The 24,450-nt window shown below is 45.9% G+C and overlaps 1 protein-coding gene across 2 annotated transcripts in view; it reads left to right on the plus strand.

Moving 5' to 3' along the window:
* The window catches only part of THAP7 (THAP domain containing 7), a 71,012-nt gene that overhangs the window by 40,742 nt on the left and 5,820 nt on the right, over positions 1–24,450 (plus strand). For both annotated transcript variants that reach the window (XM_075329223.1, XM_075329224.1), the window contains exon 5: positions 6,220–6,375. In XM_075329223.1, the coding sequence (XP_075185338.1) occupies positions 6,220–6,375 (156 nt within the window). The remainder of the gene's footprint in view (positions 1–6,219; positions 6,376–24,450) is intronic.

Consider the following 24,450-nt stretch of genomic DNA (forward strand, 5'->3'; position numbering starts at 1 on the left):
GAGACGTACTCAGATATGAATAGAAAGTAAGACTGATTTATTTCCGGAAGTGTTACAAATATATATAACCTTATTGGCTAGGTGCCAAGAATACGTAACACGTCTCCTATTGGATAAAGTAGAACAGCTTATTCTGTGATATACAATTTACTGTAATGTGCTTGGTTCCTCATTTATATTAAGCAATGTCAGCATGATTCACTGGTGACAAGAATAGCCCAGACTGTCTGTCTGAGTCTTATGCCAAGAGATATGTGGGGTACAGTTCAAACAACATCTTAAATCTTGTTCTTTATGGATATCTCCATGTAACTCCTATATACTCATAATAATGATAATCACATCCCTAGTGCACTGGCACTATGAGGCACAGGCTGTACATACCATCAGGGGGCAGCTCGGGTGTTTAGGCAGTGAAATCCAACTTTATAAAGTTTGAAAAATCAAGCACTTTTTGATTGACGTGTGCACCTCTCTCCTAATGTCCGGGCGGGTTATGCACGTGTATCCCCGCCCTCTGTTCCTTCCTCTCTCTGGTTGTATTCAAATTTCTCTCTTCAGAAACATGGCGCCGGAGTTAGCACCTGCGCCTAGCGCTTATCTCCGGCGCCATGTTTCTGAAGCCCGCAGTAGCTAGTATTACCTGCAGCTACGATATCGTGCCGCCCCAGGACACTGTGCCAGCACAGCAGCTGCCTAGGACACCGGGACGCCACAGGAAAAAGCCGACAGCAGCCTGCCAGCGACATCGGGGGTCAGGTGAGGTAAGTTCACAATGGACTCACGTGACCCCGTGACGGCAGTGCTGCGAGACCCGGTCACGGTGTCCTGGGGCGGCACGATATCATAACTGCAGGTTATACTAGCTACTGCGGGCTTCAGAAACATGGCGCCGGAGATGAGCGCTATGCGCAGGTGCCAACTCCGGCGCCATCTTTCTGAAGAGAGAAATTTGAATACAACCAGAGAGAGGAAGGAACAGGGGGCGGGGATACACGTGCATAACCCGCCCGGACATTAGGAGAGAGGTGCACACGTCAATCAAAAAGTGCTTGATTTTTCAAACTTTATAAAGTTGGATTTCACTGCCTAAACACCCGAGCTGCCCCCTGATGGTATGTACAGCCTGTGCCTCATAGTGCCAGTGCTGCACTGGCTGCACCTTATACATGACAATCCTGATGTTTGGTTCCCTTTAAACATCCTTTCCTTTTGTATCATCTATGTGGGTCTTCCCTCTCTGTCTACCTGCGTATTCTCTCTCCATTCTCTTTTTTTTTTTCCTTCCGTCCTCCATTTATCATTGCCTCTTCTTCTTCTTTCCCCTGATATCTGTTCCTTTATGCCCAATGCGATTTTCTCCCATCTCATCTTGGCCCTATTACCCCTTCTCCCTCTCTTTTTGCTCCACCTACTTCCTGCTTCTCTTTTTTTTTTTTTCTTTTTTTTTCGTCCTTTTTTTCCCCTCCTTTTCCCTATTTTTTTCTTAGTTTTTTTTCCCTTTCTTTTGCTTCTTCTTTCCCCTTTCTCTCTTTTTCATCTTGCTAGCACCAACCCCCATAATACACTTTTTTACTTTATATTGTATCATCACCTTTGGGATATTTATTACAGATTCCTATTTCATGCACATTGTTTAATTCTTTTTGTATCTGTGACCATACACTGTGAAGACCATTATTTTATTCTTTTCTGTAAAATTTCACTTACGCATTATGTTTTATGTTTACCAGTTCTAACTGAGGAAGGTCTGAACCAAGACCGAAACGACTTTTTACCTGGACTGACTGCTGTTATAAATAAAATTCAATTTGTTTCATATTGGAGTGCCTGATTACAGATATATGTGTATATATATATATACAGTACAGAGCAAAGTTTTGGACACACATCATTCGAAGAGTTTTCTTTATTTTCTTGACTTTGAAAATTGTAGATTCACATTGATGGCATCAAAACTATGAATTAACACGCGTGGAATGAAATACTTAACATAAAAGTGTGAAACAACTGAAAATATGTCTTATATTCTAGGTTCTTCAAAGTAGCCACCTTTTGCTTTGATTACTGCTTTTCACAGTCTTGGCATTCTCTTGATGAGCTTCAAGAGGTAGTCACCGGAAATGGTCTTCCAACAGTCTTGAAGGAGTTCCCAGAGATGCTTAGCACTTGTTGGCCCTTTTGCCTTTACTCTGCGGTCCAGCTCACCCCCAAACCATCTTGATTGGGTTCAGGTCTGGTGACTGTGGAGGCCAGGTCATCTGGCGTAGCACCCCAACACTCTCCTTCTTAGTCAAATAGCCCTTACACTGCCTGGAGGTGTGTTTGGGGTCATTGTCCTGTTTGAAAAATAAATGATGGTCCAACTAAACACAAACCGGATGGAATAGCATGGCGCTGCAAGATGCTGTGGTAGCCATGCTGGTTCAGTATGCCTTCAATTTTGAATAAATCCCCAACAGTGTCACCAGCAAAGCACCCCCACACCATCACAGCTCCTCCTCCATGCTTCATGGTGGAAACCAGGCATGTAGAGTCCATCCGTTCACCTTTTCTGCGTCGCACAAAGACATGGTGGTTGGATTCAAAGATCTCAAATTTGAACTCATCAGACCAAAGCACAGATTTCCACTGGTCTAATGTCCATTCCTTGTGTTCTTTATCCCAAACAATTCTCTTCTGCTTGTTGCCTGTCCTTAGCAGTGGTTTCCTAGCAGCTATTTTACCATGAAGGCCTGCTGCACAAAGTCTCCACTTAACACTTGTTCTAGAGATGTGTCTGCTGCTAGACCTCTGTGTGGCATTGACCTGGTCTCTAATCTGAGCTGCTGTTAGCCTGCGATTTCTGAGCCTGGTGACTCGGATAAACTTATCCTCCGCAGCAGAGGTGACTCTTGGTCTTCCTTTCCTGGGGCGGTCATCATGTGAGCCAGTTTCTTTGTAGCGTTTGATGGTTTTTGCCACTGCACTTAGGGACACTTTCAAAGTTTTCCAAATTTTTCAGACTGACTGACATTAATTTCTTAAAGTAATAATGGCCACTCGTTTTTCTTTACTTAGCTGCTTTTTCTTGCAATAATACAAATTCTAACAGTCTATTCAGTAGGACTATCAGCTCTGTATCCACCAGACTTCTGCACAACACAACTGATCGTCCCAACCCCATTTATAAGGCAAGAAATCCCACTTATTAAACCTGACAGGGCACACCTGTGAAGTGAAAACCATTATCGGTGACTACCTCTTGAAGCTCATCAAGAGAATGCCAAGAGAGTGCAAAGTAGTAATCAAAGAAAAAGGTGGTTACTTTGAAGAACCTAGAATATAAGACATATTTTCAGTTGTTCCACATTTTTTTGTTAAGTATTTCATTCCACATGTGTTAATTCATAATTTTGATGCCTTCAATGTGAATACAATTTTCAGAGTCATGAAAATAAAGAAAACTCTTTGAATGAGAAGAAGTGTCCAAACTTTTGGTCTGTACTGTGTGTGTGTGTGTATGTATGTATGTATATATAATATATATATATTTATTATAGGTGGACAGTATGTGTAATAGGGCTATCAAACATGGTGCAAAGTGAAACTGACTCAGTTGTCCTTAGCAACCAATCAGATTTCACTTTTCAGAGTCTATGAAGAATGAAAAGTGGAATCTGATTGGTTGCTAAGGGCAACTAAGTCAGTCTCACTTTGCACCATGTTTGTTAACCCTATTACACATACTATCCACCTACTTTTGGACCACCCTGTATATAATCTCTATATCTATCCTGTCTACGGGTTTAAACCCTACCAGTGCACCCAGACATGGTCAGAAGTACTGTGTTTTGTATAAGATCTACTATTGATGACCTATCCTAATGATAGACTGATCTGCTATTGATGTCCCGCTAATGGTAGGCCATCTATACATCAGTAGGGATGTGACCCCAGGCATCGCGCCGCTCAGTTGTACCCTGGGCTGTGCTGTTTCGCTCCGTAAACTGATAACATCCAGACACCGTCGGCATTGGGAACAGCTGATTGGTGCGGGTGCCAGGTCTTGCACTCCACTGCTCTGATATATATGGATTGTGATCAAACCAGTGGATAGGTCATCAATATAAAGATCCTTTAAAGGATAATTCCTAAGGCTTCTTTCACACTTGCGTTGAACGGCATCCGTTGCATTGCGTTGTGTTATGGATGTGTTGCATATAGTGGTACAACGGATGCAACAGATCGTACAAAACGCAATCCGTTATTTTTTTTTCTTGACTTTACACATCTGGGCATGCGCAGTTGTGTAAACACGGATGCATTAACGGAATCCGTCAAATGACGGATTCTAAGGGAATCCGTCACCATTGGCATCCATTATAAAAACAACGGATGCCGACGGAATCCCGCAGGTTGCGTTTTTTTGACAGTCCGCTAAGCGCAGAAAAACGCTACATGCAGCATTCCATCCGCCAGACGGATGCAACGCTGCGTCGGCTGACTGATGCAACGCAAGGCCATTCGTTGCTATCCATAGCTAATAGAAGTCTATAAGGAAGAAAACTGTTTCCTGCAACGGTTACCGTAATTCCTCAAGGTGTCGGATAGCAACGAATGCCGTTCAATGCAAGTATGAAAGCGCCCTAACTTGGAGATGTCTGGCATATTCACAAGATATTAAATGAATGCTCAAGAGTTGGGACCTGCACATGCCTCATAAACAGGATCTTCTCTTAAACCACCAGGAATTGAGCGGTAAAACAGAGGCTGGAATTTACTAAAACAGAGTGTATAAATATACAAAAATACTTAGTCATCAGCAGAAAATGTGATAAATCTCAATTTGCAATACATTAGCAAACTGTAGTGGTCAAATGTGCTGTAATAAATAGGCAACTCAAGACAGATCTTTTCCATTGTGGATCTTACCACGAGGTAATGGGAAATCAAGCGTGATTCTGCATCGCAATGTAGATGTGTCAAATCTGGTTCCCCTTTATACTTCACCCTGTACTTCAGGGAATAAATCGTACCATTAAATTTCCACAGCATAAAGCACATTCTGCTTCTATTTCCTTGTATGTTGATAGTTTTATCTAAACCCTTCCGCATATATTGCACTGTACTTTGCTTTTGCTTCGCTATGTGGAATCTGCACCACCAATCCACAGTGTCTGAGCTCAGTGATAGGCAAAATGACGTATATTCTGTTGTTGTGGATGGAATACCAAGAAAACCACATAAACCTTTGTTTAAAAGGGTTGTACACAAAGGGGTTTTGCACACTAAAAACACACTAAAAACATGGCTTACTACTCCTCAGACTAGTGCCACACCAGCTTGACTTACCGTATTTTTATTCAATGGGACATATTAGGTTAGGTTCACACTTCCGTTGTTTTGCATCAGTCACAATCCGTGGCCTTGAGGAATTACGGTATCCTGCAAAATATTTTGCAGGAATCCAGTTTTTCCCCATATACTTCTATTAGTGACGGATTGCGACTGATGATGCTGCATTGCATCCGCTGCGTCGCGGTCAGTCGTTTTTTAACTGACCGCCGGGCGGGAGCAATGCAGCCTGTAATGTTTTTTTGAGCAGCGCGATCCGTAGGATTTCGCTGCGCATGTGCTCTCTGGCTCCCTGCACCCGTAACCAGGATACACATCGGGTAACCAAGAAAATGCGCTTTGGTTAGTTACCCGATATTTGCACTGGTTACGTGTGCAGGGAGCCAGCGCTAAGCGGTGTATGCTGGTAACCAAGATAAATATCGGGTAACCAAGCAAAAAGTGCACTTTGCTTATACCCCATATTTACCCTGGCTGTGCAGGGAGCCTGACACTTCCCCGCTCGGCTCCGCCTCCTCCCGCACTCAGCATGTACACACACATACATACACACACACACACTCTCACACACTCACCTGTCCCCAGCCCTGCAGTCCCCGCGGCACTGACATCCTCAGTGCCACAGCTCCGCCCCCTCACGCTCCGTCCCCCGCACACAACGGAGTCCGACAAAGAATTCTGTTCTTTGTCATCCGTTGTCAAGCAACGCATGTGACTGATGCAAAACAACGGAAATGTGAACTTAGCCTTAGACAACAACCTGTGGGTAGATAAGGAGTTGTTTCCAGAATAAAACCATGGTTTTCCAAGCTTAAAAAAAAACCTTTAACATCACCATGTAGCAGATATGTTTCATATCTGTATATCTTCCTTCGTCTCAAGGCTTCCTAGGAAAGAGGACCCTAGAAGGAGCCTTTGGATTGCAAACTGCAGAAGAACAGACCCCAGCGGCAATGGACTTTGGGACCCTTCTTCTGACTATGTCTACTTCTGTTCCAAGCACTTTGAGAAGAGCTGTTTTGAAGCGGTTGGCATTAGGTAGACTTATTTTTATTTATTCCCTTAAATGCATTATGGACGATGTTTAACCCTTTTCACTCCAAGAACATTGACAGCCACACTTTAAGACATAGGTGTCAGCTGTAATATACTGTACACCTAATACCCTGCTGCAACAGCGAGCACCGATCCTGACCGTTTATCCCTCTAGATTCTGCAGTCATTATATATGTAAAAAAAACACAGAAATAGCCCTTCTTCATTTTTAAGCCTTATATTATTGGAAAGAAAAAAAAAATGTATATAAAAATATGTATGTACCAGTCAAAAGTTTGGCCACATTTATTCATACTAAGGTCTTCCTTGTGTTGTTTTTTTATGAAATGTGCAAATTTTGAATTCAGACTGAAGGCAGAAAAAACATGAACAAAACAAGGAGTAAAGAAAATACCGTATATGTTAAACGTTGCATTCCTCATAGCAACCCACCCCCACGTATTTAGATGACAGCTTTACACCACCTTGTAATTCTCTCAAGACGTTTGACGTAGGAACCTCACATGAGCCCGGGGAGCGAGTGCTGACACTGCTGGGAAGGCACCAAAGGTGAGTGTGAACTTTTTTTATTTTTATGGGGGCAAACATGGGACAGGTGAAAGGTGTTGCCCTAGTAGTGAGCACCCCGTTTAACGTTTGGAATCACTGTGCTCTATAAAGCGTTTGCGATCGTTGGTCACCTTTTCCAGAGGCAGTGTTGGTACACAAGTCCATACAGTGCTGAGACCTTTTCCAGTAACCTGCAAGAACCAAGCAACTAAGTAATGAGACAGACAGTCCGTCAGTTAATGAAGGTTAATTCATCCTGAAAAATGCTATAAGTGCAGTGATGAAAACCCTTAGGCTGGGGGCACACGGGCATTAAAGCGAGTCAGTCATGTGACACTCGGCTCCAGCTCTGCTGGAGTGTAAGCAAAGTGTCATGCGACTAATGCTACAATGATGAAGAGGGAGGGATTAATCTCCCCATCTCATCCATTGTCAGCTGATGCGATTCTTACACTGCACTCGCATTACAGCGGTGTAATGCGAGTGCAGTGCGATATTTCTCTCGCACTAATAGACTTTTATGGGTGTGATTGAAAATGAATCGGATTCTACCCGCAGCATACTGCAATTGTTTACTCGGTCCGATTAGGGCTCAGAAAAAAAAATTGCTCATGGGAGCGGGTCCGGGTGGAATGCAATTTTTTTATTTATTTTTTTTTTAAACACATTCTACTCGTCTGTGTTTCTCGGCATGTGTGCTCAGCCTTATTCTCTTTGATGAATTTGGCTCTCATGAAGACTGCTCCAGAAAAAGATCAAGAATGACCTAAGGATAATTTCATTAGCATTACCAGACTCACAAACCTGAAATTGGCAGTAACAGCCCTCATCAATGGTGCACAGAAACTGCTGGTCAGACCGCTGCAAAGAAGACACTACTGAAGACCACAAACAAGAAAAAGATTTGCTTGGGCCATGTAACAAAAGGACTGGACATTGGATCAGTGGAAATCTGTCCTGTGAGTCATGATGAGTCAAATATTGAGATTTTTGGTACCAACCTCCATGTCTTTTTGAGATGCAGAAAAGGTGAGCGGCTGGGTTCTACATGTGTGGTGCTCACCATGAAGCATGGAGGGGAAGAGGAGTGTGGCGGAGGCTTTGCTGGTGGTACCGTTAGTGATTTATTCCAAATTCAAGACACACCCAGCATAGCTACCACAGCATTTTTCAATGACATCCTATCTGTATTACACTTAGGGGTACTTCACACACAGCGAGATCGCTACTGAGATCACTGCTGAGTCACGGTTTTTGTGATCTCATTAGCGATCTCGCTGTGTGTGAAACTGAGCAGCGATCTGGCCCCTGCTGTGAGATCGCTGCTCGTTACACACAGCCCTGGTTCGTTTTTTTATTGTTGCTCTCCCGCTGATAAGCACACATCGCTGTGTGTGACAGCGAGAGAGCAACAATCTTGAATGTGCAGGGAGCAGGAGCCGGCGTCTGACAGCCTGCGGTAAGCTGTAACCAGGGTAAACATCGGGTAACCAAGGTGGTTACCCGATATTTACCTTCGTTACCAGCCTCCGCAGCTCTCACACTGCCAGTGCCAGCTCCTGCTCCCTGCACACGCTAAGCTAAGTGGTGTGCGCTGGTAACTAAGGTAAACATCGGGTAACCATACCCGATGTTTACCTTAGTTACCAGTGTCCACAGCTTCCAGACGCCGGCTCCGTGCAAGCGCAGCGTCGCTTGCACGTTGCTGCTGGCTGGGGGCTGGTCACTGGTCGCTGGTGAGATCTGCCTGTTTGACAGCTCACCAGCGACCATGTAGCGATGCAGCAGCGATCCTGACCAGGTCAGATCGCTGGTGGGATTGCTGCTGCGTCGCTAAAGTGTGACGGTACCCTAAGTGAGGCCATTATTTGTCTTGCAACAGGACAATGACCCCAGATCACACCTCCAGGCTCTGTAAGAGGCTATGTGACCAAGAAGGTGAGAAATGGAAGCTGTGTCAAATGACATGGCCTCCTCAATCCCCACCAATAGAGATATAGAGATGGTTTGGAATAAGTTGGATGCACACCGAAGGCAAAGCAGCCAACAAGGGATCAGCACGTCTGGGAATTCCTTAAAGGCAGTATGAAGACATTTCAGGTGACGTCCTGATGAAGCTGCTTGAGAGAATGCCAAAAGGGTGTAAAGCAGGGCTAGGAAAGTGGCGACCACGGGCCACATACAACCCTCTGGCTGTTCCAGTCTGTGGACCTAGACAGTCGAAGGGCTGAAACCAGTTAACCACGGGCTGTATCAGGCTCTCTCGTCATCACTGCTGCCTGCAGCCTGATGGTATCCCTATTTGTATCCATAGGATGCAGACAGCAGTGAACACATTGGTGAATGACTGTGCCGATGGTCCGTCTTCCACCAATCAGTGTGAGACACAGCAAAGTCAATGATGTGACACAATCTCATGTGCTGTGCGTAGCGTCAAGCGTGTCGGGGGAACAGGAGTGAGATGAGTGGGGTTTTTTTTTTTTTCCTCCTTCCATGTGTATAGGATATTTGCATGTATGTAGTGGGTTGTGTGGGGGCTCAGAAATGTATATGGAAGGATTTGTGGGTGCTCAGAAATGTATATAGGAGGCTATGTGGGGTCTCATTCTGTATTTAGGAAGCTATGAAGGTGCTCATTCTGTATTTAGGAGGCTGTGTAGGGGTCATAATGTATATAGAAGGCTATGTGGGGCTCATAATATATATATATATATATATATATATATATATATATATATATGGGGCTATATAAAGGCTCATTATGTGTATAGGAGGCTATGTGAGGGCTCATAGTGTCTGTATGAAAAAATGTGGGGCTCAATGTATATGGGAGGCTATGTGTGGGCTCACATTATATAGGAGGCTATTTGAGGGTTCATGGTATATAGGAAGCTATGTGGGAGCTCATACTGTATATAGAGGGTTATGTGGGGGCTCGCACTGTATATATGAGGCTATTTGAGAGCTCACACTTTATATAAGGCTATGTGGGAGGCTTACACTATATAGAGGGGCTGTGTGGGGACCTCATACTGTATATATAGAGGGGCTGTGTGGGGACCTCATACTGTGTATAGCTGCTATGTGGGGGCTCATACTGTATAGGGACTTTCAGGGCTTATACAATATGCAATATGTAGGGGGCTGTGTGGGGGCTCATACTGTATATAGAGAGGCTTTGTGGGGGACTCGTTTATAAAGATGACGTGTGGGGGGGCTCATATTGTATGTAGAGGGCTGTGTGGAGGCTTATACTCTATATATGGGGCTGTGTGGGGCTCATACTGTATATAGGTAAGCTATTACTGTATATAAGTTGCTGTGCAAGGACTCGTGCTGTATTTAGGTAAATGTGTGGTGGCTCATACTGTATATAGGGGGCTGTTAGTTTAAAAACACATTAAAAGGGGTAAAAAAAAAAAAAGAGGGTTTAATAGCTTGAAACTCCGGTGGACATCATGGTAACAATAATAATAAAAGGATGTGTGTATATACCAAAAAATGCCCAGGGATTCCAACTATAAATGAGTTTTGCATTACTCCTTTTGTTTACTCAAACACATCTTCTGCGCAGCTTGTGACTATATAAAGTAACTAGCTGTAGTTCCCGGGCGTTGCCCGGGATAGTAATTGTCTGTGTCTCTCCCAGTCTCTGTCTGTGTGTTGGTGTCTGTCTGTCTGTCTCTTTCCTTGTCTGTCTGTGTCTATGGCTCTGTCTGTCTGTTTCTATCTTTCTGTCAGTCTTTCTCTCTATCTCTGTGTTTGTCACTCTCTATCTCTTTGCCCGGTCTCTCTCGCTCTCTCTTTGCCCGGTCTCGCTCTCTCTTTGCCCGGTCTCGCTCTCTCTTTGCCCGGTCTCTCTCTCTCTTTGCCCGGTCTCTCTCGCTCTCTCTTTGCCCGGTCTCTCTCGCTCTCTCTTTGCCCGGTCTCTCTCTCTCTCTCTTTGCCCGGTCTCTCTCTCTCTCTCTCTTTGCCCGGTCTCTCTCTCTCTCTCTTTGCCCGGTCTCTCTCTCTCTCTCTTTGCCCGGTCTCTCTCTCTCTCTTTGCTCGGTCTCTCTCGCTCCCTTTGCTCGGTCTCTCTCTCTCTCTCTCTCTCTTTGCTCGGTCTCTCGCTCTCTCTCTCTCTTTGCCCGGTCTCTCTCTCTCTCTCTTTGCTCGGTCTCTCTCTCTCTTTGCCCGGTCTCTCTCTCTCTCTCTTTGCCCGGTCTGTCTCTCTGCCCGGTCTGTCTCTTTCTGTCTCTCTCTGTCTCCCCACCGACATCATATTACCTCACACAAAAGCTTCTTATACTAACAATGTCCTTTGGTTCTATAGCAACCAATCACAGCTGCTATTAAAACCAGTAGTTTACGCTCTATTTACTTTAAAGGAGGCATGTTTTTTGGAGAGTAATTGTAAAGCATGGGGTTAAATTTTCCTGTCAAAACATAGTCTACGACGTTCCCTGGGTAACATGAAGTGTCTGTGGAAAATTTCATGATTGTAAATGTGACAATGCGGATTCCTTTAGCAGACATACACACATACATACACTCAGATTTATATATTAGACTAGCTGTAGTAGCCGACGTTGCTCGGGATAGTAACTGTCTCTCTCCCAGTCTCTGTGTGTCGCTGTCTGTCTCTCTGTCTGTCTCTTTCCTTGTCTGTCTGTCTCTCTCGCTATCTCTGTAAGCAAGAATGGTTAACCTTAAGGAGAACATCCAACACCGCGGAGATACCATCACGTGTTTCTCAACGCAGTGATTCTAGAGCAATGTACCCTGGGAAATATTCAAAACAAGAAAGCCTGCGGAGACACCATCACATGTTTCTCAACGCTGGCAGGAAACTAGCCAGGTCTTTCACCGGGAAGGAACAACCACGGGAAGGGCAGTCTCCAGTAAGGGTATGTGCGCACGTTGCTTTTTACCTGCTTTTTTGCTGCTTTTTCTTCTGCGCTGTTTAATGCCAAAATGGATGTGTTCTTCTATTCAAGCAAAGTCTATGGGAATTTGGGTTTCTTGTTCACACTATGTTGTTCAAAATGCTGCCTTTTTGTGGCAGAACTTTGGTCAAAAACTCAGCTTTGCAGTGCAAAACCCAAATGGCAAAAAAATTGACATGTTGCTTCTTTGAAAAGCTGAGTTTTTGACCAAAGTTCTGCCACAAAAAGGCAGCATTTTGAACAACATAGTGTGAACAAGAAACCCAAATTCCCATAGACTTTGCTTGAATAGAAGAACACATCCATTTTGGCATTAAACAGCGCAGAAGAAAAAGCAGCAAAAAAGCAGGTAAAAAGCAGGTAAAAAGCAACGTGCGCACATACCCTCAAGGAGACCACCTATGCCAAACATGGTATCCATCCACAGACATCTGTTTCGGGGTATTTGCCCCTCATCAGTGTGGAGTAGGAAACTGGCTAGTGGGAGCATTGCCTAGTAGAAGACTACATAAGCAAGGATGGGTGACCTTAGGGAGATCAACATCCAACACCGCGGAGACCCCATCACGTGTTTCTCAACGCATTGATTCTAGAGCAATGCCCCCTGGGAAATATTTAAAACAAGAAAGCCTGCGGAGACACCATCACGTGTTTCTCAACGCTGGCAGGAAACTAGCCAGGTCTCTTTCTCTGTGTCTCTCTCTATAGGCCCCGTCACACACAACGAGATCGCTAATGAGATCGTTGCTGAGTCACAGTTTCTGTGACGCAGCAGCGATCTCGCCAGCGATCTCGTTATGTGTGACACCTATCAACGATCAGGCCCCTGCTGTGAGATCTCTAGTCGTTGCAGAATGGTCCGGACCATTTTCTTCAAAGGCGATGTCCTGCTGGGCAGGACGCAACGCTGTGTTTGACGCTGTGTGACAGGGTCCCAATGACCGCCGAAATCGTTATATAGGTCGCTACTGCGATCTGTATCGTTACTGTGTCGTTAGTAAGGCCTGACTGTATGACATCTCACCAGCGACCTCCCAGCGACTTACCAGCGATCCTTATCAGGACGTATCGTTGTCGGGATCACTGGTAAGTCGTTGTGTGACTGGGTCTTGTGTGTGGCTGTCTGTTTCTCTCTCTGCCCGGGCTGTCTCTTTGGCTGTTTATCTCTGTCTCTTTCCCCGTCTGTCTCTCTGTCTGTCTGTCTCTTTTTGTCTCTCTATCTCCCCACCAATATCATATTACCTCACACATAAGCTTCTTATACTAACAGTTTATTTTGTTCCTATAGCAACCACTGACAGTTGCTATTTATAGCCTGTAGCTCCCACCTCCATTCAGTTTAATAGAGGCAGGATTTTTGGAGAGTAAGCAAAGCATGGGGTTAAACTTTTCCGTCCAAACATTGTCTATGACATTCCCTGAGTCACATGGGGTGTCTGTGCAAAAAATGTCGTGATTCTAAATGCAACGGTGCGGGGACACACACACACACACACACACACACACACACACACACACACACACACACACACACACACACACACACACACACCTTTATATATTAGATTAACCAGTAATATGGCTCCCCGTAGTGGTGTTTGGAGAACAGTGCAGAATGAAACCATAGATTCCTGTGATAAATTACTCTGTCAGGACTGTAATTATACTATGAACTCACAAAGAACATACAAGTTAACGGTGCATAGTTACCCTCATAAGGACTCCTAGGACCCTTTGCAGGAAGCTATCGTTTGATCTTGCACTTTTCTCTAAACCCCACCAGGGGGAGCCATATTCCAGGTTAATTATTTTACACTGCGCAGAAGATATGTTTGAGTTCACGATAGGAGTAATACAAACCTCATTTATATTTAGAATCACTGGGCATTTTTTTGGGATGGGGGGGTTTTGTACATCCTGTCATTATCATTGTTACTATGCTTTCCACTAATAACGCCCCAAAAATATTTAGCCAATAAACACGTATATTTATGTAAAAATAAACAAAAAAGTAAACATACTTGGTTTTGCCACATTTGAAACGTCCCAATCTGTAAATTTGTTATCTGGTTAACCCCTTCAGTGAACACTGAAAAAAAAAAAAATTTTTTAAAAATGTAGGCTTTTTCATCAAACAGCCGGAAGAAAAAGTGGAATTAAATATGGTATCAATGAAAAAGTCATCTCGTTGCACAAAAAACAAGCCACCATTCAACTGGTAGCAGAAAAATAAAAAAAAAAATATATAGCTGTCAGAATATAGCAGTGCAAAATCATTTTTTTTTCTATAAAATTGTTTGTGTGAAGGAGGCAAAACATAAACGTGGTATCGCTGTAATCGTTCTGATCCGTGGAATAAAGCAGTGTTTTACCAAACCGTGAACGGCATAAAAGAATTTCTGAATTGCTGTTTTTTGTTAGCGTATTTTTCGGATTATAAGATGCACTTTCTTCGGCGCTCCATTGGGAGACCCAGACGATTGACGATTGGGTGTATAGCTACTGCCTCCGGAGGCCACACAAAGCATTACACTAAAAAGTGTAAGGCCCCTCCCCTTCTGGCTATACACCCCCAGTGGGATCACTGGCTCACCAGTTTTCTGCTTTGTGCGAAGGAGGTCAGACATCCACGCATAGCTCCACTGTTTAGTCAGCAGTAGCTGCTGACTATATCGGATGGAAGAAAAGAGGGCCCATATAGGGCCCCCAGCATGCTCCGTTCTCACCCCGCTTGTGGTTTGTAAGGTTGAGGTACCTATTGCTGGTACGGCGGCTGGAGCCCACATGCTGTTTTCCTTCCACATCCCCCTGAGGGGCTCTGAGGAAGTGGGATCTTACCGGCCCCAAAGCCCTGAGGCCGGGCTCCATCCACAGACCCATTGAACCTGCTGGATACGGAGCTGGGTACCGTTCAGGGACATGGCCCTGCACCATTCAGGTACTCTGTGTCCCCGTACACACAGGCACAGCACACTCCAGACTTGCTGGGTGTGCTAGTGCGCCGGGGACAGTAAAGGGTTACAGTCACTGCAGCCTAGCTGAGTGACTTTATGTATTGGGAACTACCGCGCCGGACGCTCCGGGAGCGGCGGCGCGGCTGGGACTTGTAGTGCGCCGGGGACTTAGCGCCGACCGCGCTTTTACGGCGGCGGCGCTTATAAATCCAGTCCCCGGCTTTTGCGGCCTAGCTCCGCTTCGTTCCCGCCCCCACCCTGTCAATCAGGGTAGGGGAGAGACGCTGTACAATCAGCAGCGCCGAGGGCTGGAGCCTTATTTACATGCTCCAGCCCTCTCACTGGACACTGTGGGACGCCGGTTTCCCGCTCTGACTTGGGGGCACGCCCACGGCCCGCCCCTACTCACACGAGCTGGAGAAGGACGCCGGCAGCCATTCCTGCAGTCCGAGCTGAGAGATCGGACTCTGGGCAACCAGGCACAGGACTAGGGCGACCACACACCCGCTTATAGGCGGGCGGTAAGCGGCACCTGAAGTGCTGACCCCACTAAATACCGCAGTTGTCCATTTGTATTTTTATGCTTACACTGCATAGGTCGCTATTTTTGGCTATATGCCCTCTTAGATGGCGACACAACAGCAGCAGGAAAGCAGGGGTGCTAAGGCACAGGCTTTCCATGCTGCTTGTATTGCATGTACTGAAGTGTTCATGTGTATTTATGCTTGTATGCTATACACTGCACTGTACGGTCGCTAGTCTGGGCTATTTTCGCCTAGAATGACTAGACTACAGCAGCAGAAAAGCAAGGGTGCTGAGGCACAGGTTTTTTTCTATGCTGCTTGTATTGCAGGGGTTGCAGTGTTCATTTGTACTTATGCTTGTATGCTATACATTGCACTGTATGGTCGCTATTCTGGGCTATATTCCCCTAGATGGCTAGTCTACAGCAGCAGAAAAGCAGGGGTGCCAAGGCACAGGCTTTCTATGCTGCTTGTATTGCATGTGCTGCAGTGTTCATTTGTACTTTATGCCTGTATGCTATACATTGCACTGTACGGTCGCCATTCTTGGCTCTATATCCTAGATGGCTAGCCGGCAGCAGCATAAGCAACACAGGCTTTCGATGCTGTTTTTACTGCATGTGATACTGTTCCACGGCACTGAACCCCATTGTGTGCAATGCTCCCCTGTAGCACTTGGTCAGCCGGGGTCTCTACTAGACGTGGCCAAAGGAACCACCTGTCAACCCTGTCCAAGGACAGGGATGGAGTTGCAATGGGATAGAGACTTGCAGTCCGGACAGGCCATGGGCAATCTGGATCATTGCTCCCTGGCCACCCTCATTTGGAAAAAAATCGGTGCTCCGGGGGGGTCCCAGGAGGCTCTCTGTATGATGAGGCAGACGTAGCTCATCAGGACTTTGATCCTGACACCGCTCTCAATCCGGATACACCGGATGGTGACGCCATAAGGAATGATCCTATAGCGTCCATCAATGGAATGTTGGATCTTTCTCCCTCAGCTCCCCCAGCGGAGGAGTCAGCTTCACAGCAGGAGAAGTCCCATTTCAGTAGCTCAAACGTATATTGAGTATTTTTCTGGCCACGCTGACTTCAGAGAAGCAGTCCAGGAACACCACGCTTACCAGATAAGCGTTTTCTCCAAACGTATTAAGGATACACGTTATCCTTTTCCCCCTGACGTGGTCAAGCGCGGGACCCAGGGTCCAAAGGTGGATTCTCCAATCTCCAGGCTTGCGGCTAGAGCATAGTTGCAGTGGAGATGGGACTTCACTTAAAGATGCTAGACAGATGGACTCTGGTTGAAATCTGTCTATGAGGCTATCGGCGTGTCGGTTGCTCCGGCATTTACAGCCGTATGGGCACCCTAAGCTTTTCAGCTGTTCTTGCACAGCTGGTCTTGAGCATATGTACATTTGTGCCGCAGGGGCGTCCGTAACCTCGCAATGTCTGCATTGCGACTTACCCTATTAATGCTGTCCTGGAAGGACAGTCGAGGTTTCGGTCCTTCCCAAGCTCGGGCAGGTCCCAATTGTCCTCGTCCAAAAGAGCTGAAAAGCCTCAGAGGGGCTCAGCTTCCGGGGGCTCAATCACGCCCAAGGAAGGCAGCCGGAGGAACCGCTACCAAGGCGGTCTCCTCATGACTCTCAGCTCTCTCATCTCTCCGCATCCGCGGTTGATGGCAGACTCGCTCGCCTTTGGCGACATTTAGCTGCCACAGGTCACAGACCGGTGGGTGAGGGACATGGTGCCCACGTGCACAGGACAGAGTTCTGTTCTCGTCCTCCGACTCGATTCTTCAGAACGTCCCCACCTCCCCACCGAGCCGATGCTCTTCTGCAGGCAGAAGGAGTGGTAATCCCTGTTCCTCTTCAGGAACGAGACACGGTTTTCCTCCAATCTGGTTGTGGTGCCAAAAAAGGACGGCTCTTTCCGTTCCGTTCTGGACCCAAAACTGCTCAACAAGCACGTGGAGGCCAGGCGGTTCCGGATGAAACCCTCCGCTCCGTCATTGCCTCAATGTCTCAAGGAAATTTCCTAGCATCAATAGACATCAAAAAAGCTTATCTCCACGTGCCGATTGCTACAGAGCACCAACGTTTTCTACGTTTTGTGATAGGAGACGAACATCTCCAGTTCGTAGCTCTGCCATTTGGTCTGGCGACAGCCCCATGGGTGTTCACCAAGGTCATGGCGGCAGTGGTAGCAGTCTTGCACTCACAGGGACACTCTGTGATCCCTTACTTGGACGATCTACTTGTCAAGGCACCCTCTCAAGAGGCATGCCAACTCAGCCTGAATGTTGCGCTGGAGACTCTCCAGACTTTCGGGTGGATCATCAACTTCTCAAAGTCAAACCTGTCACCGACCCAATCACTGACGTATCTTGGCATGGAGTTTCATACCCTCTCAGCGCTAGTGAAGCTTCCGCTGGACAAGCAGCGGTCACTACAGACCGGGGTGCAGACTCTCCGTCACGGTCAGTCGCACTCCTTAAGACGCCTCATGCACTTCCTCGGGAAGATGGTGGCGGCAATGGAGGCGGTTCCGTTTGCGCAGTTTCATCTGCGTCCTCTTTATTGGGACATTCTCCGCCAATGGGACGGGAAGTCAACATCCCTGAACAGGAAAGTATCCCTTTCACAGACGGCCAAGGACTCTCTGCAATGGTGGCTTCTTCCTACCTCATTATCACAGGGAAGATCCTTCCTACCACCGTCTTGGGCGGTGGTCACGACAGACGCGAGTCTGTCAGGGTGGGGAGCAGTGTTTCTCCACCACAGGGCTCAGGGTACGTGGACTCAGCAGGAGTCCACCCTTCAGATCAATGTTCTGGAAATCAGAGCAGTGTATCTTGCCCTACTAGCCTTCCAACAGTGGCTGGAAGGGAAGCAGATCCGAATTCAATCGGACAACTCCACAGCGGTGGCATACATCAATCACCAAGGGGGGACACGCAGTCGGCAAGCCTTCCAGGAAGTCCGGCGGATTATGATGTGGGTGGAAGCCACGGCCTCCACCGTATCCGCAGTTCACATCCCCGGCGTAGAAAACTGGGAAGCAGACTTCCTCAGCCGCCAGGGCATGGACGCAGGGGAATGGTCCCTTCACCCGGACGTGTTTCAGGAAATCTGTAGCCGCTGGGGAAGGCCGGACGTCGACCTAATGGCGTCCAGGCACAACAACAAGGTCCCAACCTTCATAGCACGGTCCCGCGATCACAGAGCTCTGGCGGCAGACGCCTTAGTGCAAGATTGGTCGCAGTTCCGGCTCCCTTATGTGTTTCCACCTCTGGCACTCTTGCCCAGAGTGCTACGCAAAGATCAGATCCGACTGCAGCCGCGTCATACTCGTCGCCCCAGACTGGCCAAGGAGGGCGTGGTATCCGGATCTGTGGCATCTCACGGTCGGCCAACCGTGAGCACTACCAGACCGACCAGACTTACTGTCCCAAGGGCCGTTTTTCCATCGGAATTCTGCGGCCCTGAACCTGACTGTGTGGCCATTGAGTCCTGGATCCTAGGGTCTTCAGGATTATCCCAAGGGGTCGTTGCCACCATGAGACAGGCTAGGAAGCCCACGTCCGCTAAGATCTACCACAGAACGTGGAGGTTATTCTTATCCTGGTGCTCTGCTCAGGGAGTGTCTCCCTGGCCATTTGCATTGCCTACCTTTCTTTCTTTCCTGCAATCTGGGTTAGAAAAAGGTTTGTCGCTCGGCTCCCTTAAAGGGCAAGTCTCGGCGCTATCCGTCTTTTTTCAGAAGCGTCTAGCACGACTTCCTAAGGTGCGCACGTTCCTGCAGGGGGTTTGTCATATTGTACCCCCGGACAAGCGGCCGTTAGATCCATGGGATCTGAACAGGGTACTAGTTGCCCTCCAGAAGCCGCCCTTCGAGCCTCTGAGGGAGGTTTCACTTTCTAGACTATCACAGAAAGTGGCTTTTCTGGTAGCGATCACATCTCTTCGGAGAGTGTCTGAGCTAGCAGCGCTGTCTTCCAAGGCTCCCTTCCTGGTCTTCCACCAGGACAAGGTAGTGCTGCGCCCCATTCAAGAGTTTCTCCCGAAGGTGGTATCCTCTTTTCATCTTAATCAGGATATCTCTTTGCCTTCGTTTTGTCCTCATGCAGTTCATCGGTATGAGAAGGATTTACATTTGTTAGATCTGGTGAGAGCACTCAGAATCTACATTTCCCGCACGGCGCCCCTGCGCCGTTCGGATGCACTCTTTGTCCTTGTCGCTGGTAAGCGCAAAGGGTCGCAGGCTTCTAAGGCCACCCTGGCTCGATGGATCAAAGAACCAATTCTTGAAGCCTACCGTTCTGCTGGGCTTCCGGTTCCATCAGGGCTGAAGGCCCATTCTACCAGAGCCGTGGGTGCGTCCTGGGCATTGCGACACCAGGCTACGGCTCAACAGGTGTGCCAGGCAGCTACCTGGTCGAGTCTGCACACTTTCACCAAACATTATCAGGTGCATACCTATGCTTCGGCGGACGCCAGCCTAGGTAGAAGAGTCCTGCAGGCGGCAGTTGCCTCCCCGTAGGGGAGGGCTGTCTTCGCAGCTCTAACATGAGGTATTTCTTTACCCACCCAGGGACAGCTTTTGGACGTCCCAATCGTCTGGGTCTCCCAATGGAGCGCCGAAGAAGAAGGGAATTTTGTTACTTACCGTAAATTCCTTTTCTTCTAGCTCCTATTGGGAGACCCAGCACCCGCCCTGTTGTCCTTCGGGATTTTTGGTTTTTTTCGGGTACACATGTTGTTCATGTTGAACGGTTTTTCAGTTCTCCGATGTTACTCGGAGTGAATTTGTTTAACCAAGTTATTGGCTTTCCTCCTTCTTGCTTTTGCACTAAAACTGGTGAGCCAGTGATCCCACTGGGGGTGTATAGCCAGAAGGGGAGGGGCCTTACACTTTTTAGTGTAATGCTTTGTGTGGCCTCCGGAGGCAGTAGCTATACACCCAATCGTCAATCGTCTGGGTCTCCCAATAGGAGCTAGAAGAAAAGGAATTTACGGTAAGTAACAAAATTCCCTTCTTTCCTCCCAAAAATGTTGGCGGAAAATGAGGGGTGCGACTTAAAATGTAGCTTACCGTGAGGTGGAGAATGAGTGCTGTGCTGGTTGTCTGTGCCGGTTGTCTGTGCCGGCGTCTGCCTGTGCGGGCGGCTGTGGGGAGCAGGGTGGTTGGTAGATGTCCCAGATGCTCTGGCTTAAAAAATTGGAACCCAGAGTCGCAGATGGAGCTCTCGGCTTGTCATTGAGCCAAGAGCTCCTTCTGCAAACGCACCAACTCCGGGTGTCATTTTTTTGAAGCCCGCACCGCTGACAGAGCATCTGTGACACTTGCCGCACCGCCCTGCTTCACACTGCCAGCACAGACCCCATTACAGCGCCTGCAGCATCGCCCAATTCCACCCCCCCCCTCCGGTAAGACACCACCGGAGTATAAAATGGACCCCATTATTATTTTATTTTAAAAAATTTTTTAACCTTATTCATCTCTAAATTTGGGGTGCGTCTTATAATTAAGTGCGTCTTATAAAACAAAAAAATACGGTATTGCTGTAATCTGAGGAATAGCTGCTTTTTACAATATCAGCAAAAGCTAGGAGATGTCAGAAATCTCAAACACACACTTGCTTTTATTTACTGACTGAAATGAAAAACTGCTTTTTGTTTGCCGCGGATTTGAAAGAAGCAGAATGTCAGTTCTTTCAGCCTTTTGCTGCGGTTTTAGGCTTCTTCGGCTCGGCTCATATTTAGCTTGCTCTCTACTCTGAGTGCATACACCTGGGGTTACATATAAATCTCTGAAATACGAGAATCCAATATAATATACACTATAATGAGGCAGATGAAGACACTGTGGACTCTGTATCCCTGCTCTATAATCCAACAGTGTCCATCTTTTTAAGCGTTCATAAAAGTGCGGTCGGACACCGTTTTGCCTCAAAAGTAGTTTTTGACCACATATGGGATATTGCCGCACTCAGGAGAAATTGCACAACAAATTGAATGGTGCGTTTTCTCCTGCTACTCTTGGGAAAATGCAATATTTGAGACTAATGCAATAGTTTTGTGGGAAAAAGTAAAATGTTAGTTTTTTTTTTCTTTCCACATTGCTTTAGTTCCTGTGAAGCATCTAACTTCTTGGATGTCCTTTGTTTTTAATAATAATGTTCAATAATAATGATCTGATTTAAATACACTTCTTGGATGTGGTTTTGAGAAGGGTGAGGGGTGAAGTTTTTAGAATGGGGTCACTTTTGGGTATTTTTTGTCACCTAGGCCTCCCAAAGTCACTTCAAATATGTGGTCCCTAAAAAAAAAAATGGTTTTGTAAATTCTGTTGGAAAAATTAGAAATTTGTGATGAACTGAACCCTTATTATAACTTCTAACCCCAAGAACAAATTGTTTCATAAATTGCATTGTAAAGTAGACATGTGGGATTGCATTGTAAAGTAGACATGTGGGATTGCATTGTAAAGTAGACATGTGGGATTGCATTGTAAAGTAGACATGTGGGATTGCATTGTAAAGTAGACATGTGGGATTGCATTGTAAAGTAGACATGTGGGAAATTCAAAGTTTGAAAATTGCGAAATTTTTTGCCATATTTCTGTTTTGGGGTTTTTTTTGCACAAAACTGAAAAAACATCATCCTATCTTTACCACTATCATGAAGTACAATGTTATGAAAAAAACATTTTCCAAAATCACTGGGAATCCAGAGTTATTACCTTATAAAGTGACACTGGTCAGAATTGAAAACAAAATGGTCTGGTCATGAAGGTGAAAACAGGCTCCGGATTAAGATCGTACACATAATCTGACTTGTTTCACATGCATCTCCTTCTTGTTTTCAAATGTGCACCTTCATAGTTTTTCTGTCTTCAGTCTATATCTACTGTGTGGATATTCCAATCAGAACAAGGAAAAACATTGCATGAAGAGGTGAGTCTAAACTTTTGACAGTTCATATTTGGTATCTCGGCATCTGTAAAACCCCGATGTATAAAAATAACAAGCTATCTTATCTGCTTGGTGTACTCTATAAAAATTGATGCTTTTTTGGTTCCATGTTCTCCAAAAAATTGAAGAAAAACAAATCTAATAGTCATATCACTCAAATGATACCAACAATTAAACGATATAAATCATACAATTATGCAGTTTGTAGTGCTATTTTTAGTCATCCTGCCTCCAGGGAAAAAAATGATATAAACAGAATTCAAAACAATCAAAATTTACACCAAAATGTTACCAATATGTTCTACAGCTCATCCTACAGAAATTAAGTCCTTGCACACCCCTACTGACAAATTACAGGCAGTACCATACTGGCGCTAGGATGGTGAATCAAATATTCCTCCTCCTGGTTTGCTCCCTTTTCTTTATTTGAATTTTGCGCCACACCACCATTGCTGATGTTGGCGTGTGCGCATTGCTATTGTGATGTTATCTTTGTTAAAAGGCCTGGGAGTCAGCACATCCTGCGACCTCCGGCACCATTTTGTTAAAGACACTGTCGAATATGAGCGGCATCGGCGTATGCACAATTAATTTTTTTTTCCCATCTGCCCATTCACCCCTGCTGTTCATGGTAGTCTCCAGTGTCTTCAACAAAATGGTGCCAGAGATTGTTACGCACATGTACCAACTCCGAGGCTTTTAATGAAGACAAGTCACAATAGCAATGCACACGTAATCCGACATTTGAATAAGCGGGGGCAAGCTACGAGGAGGCAGGAGGAGGAATATGTACACCGAACCTGACCTACAAAGGCTCACGCCGCTGCACTCGCCACTCAACCAATGCTCTCATTTGGGTCATTCCGTGTCAAGTGGACCAGTTTTAAAAATCGGCTCCACTCGACGTTCTCCGATTTTGCTGAAAATTTCTAAGGATGTACATGTATGTTTGAAAAGAGGTTCTGTAAATTTTTAGGGCCAGATCTCAAATATATTGGCCACTGTTGACCTTTCACTGGAGGCCCCCCCCAAGCCTGCGGCTTCAGCTAAGAGGATTTTGCAAACTTTGGCACATAGCCATTAGAGTTCTATACTGGCTATGATGCTGAAATTTGGCATACTAGCTCAACTTTTGCTGCTAAACGCGATAAAATTATTACCGGCTATGACAAAACAATATTTCGGCCGCAATTTTGTGTCAAAGTAGCTTGCAAAACGCGTTGCATAAAATGTATGCCAAACTTTGCCCATATATAACTCAAGACCAAAAACCAATAGGAACTGGTGCTTTACCCTGTACAACAAACATCTTCATGACTTTGCATTGCTGCAATATCACGGTCAAAGCATATGTATTTGTGGAAATATTCACACCCACATATGATGAAAAACTTAAAAAAAACGATTTTTACCTATTTTTAGGTCAAATTTCCCAAAAAAGGGTACCCCTAAAATATATTAATTCTGTTATTTGAAAGAGCACATTTTTCTCTACAAGGATCATTGTTTTTTTTTTGGAGTCTCTCCATTTAAGAAAAGAAAAATGCCACTGAACATGGTGTTATTTATTAATACGCAATGGATGATAACTGCACTATTAAAAACCCTTACGTTGGTCCATGGTGGTTATACCACAACCAATTCCCTAAGAATTGGTCTTATAATCCTATTAAGAATTGTAATAATGCTGTCTTTCGAGAATTGGCAGCCCCATCGCCTAGGAGCCATGGCCGATAGCCGTGCAAGGCAAGTCGCGGGTGGTCTCTTTATCACAGGTTCCAAAGCCTGAGGGTGGGTGTCTTTGCCTAGGATCCCAAGCCTAATATTGGGTATCTTTTGTTGGTTCCCAAGCCATAATGTTCAGTCTAAGTAAGTGGTCTGGAATTGTTGCTGAATTTGCAACATAATCGGTTCAGAGAAGCTGTATTGTCGCCCCATTGCTGTTGCATCTGGTGCTGGAATTATTGCAATGATCGACTGCTCGGGAATCCAGAATGTATCATTTCTCACAGGCCAGTGAAAGAAGCTAGCTGGTCCATGAGGATGCATAAAATGTATTAATGCATTATGGTCGTCGACTGAAATTTCAGAAATATTTCCAATCCACCAGTTCCTATCGTAAATGC

This window comes from Anomaloglossus baeobatrachus, chromosome 11 (assembly GCF_048569485.1).
Source record: "Anomaloglossus baeobatrachus isolate aAnoBae1 chromosome 11, aAnoBae1.hap1, whole genome shotgun sequence".
In the NCBI taxonomy this organism is placed as follows: domain Eukaryota; kingdom Metazoa; phylum Chordata; class Amphibia; order Anura; family Aromobatidae; genus Anomaloglossus; species Anomaloglossus baeobatrachus.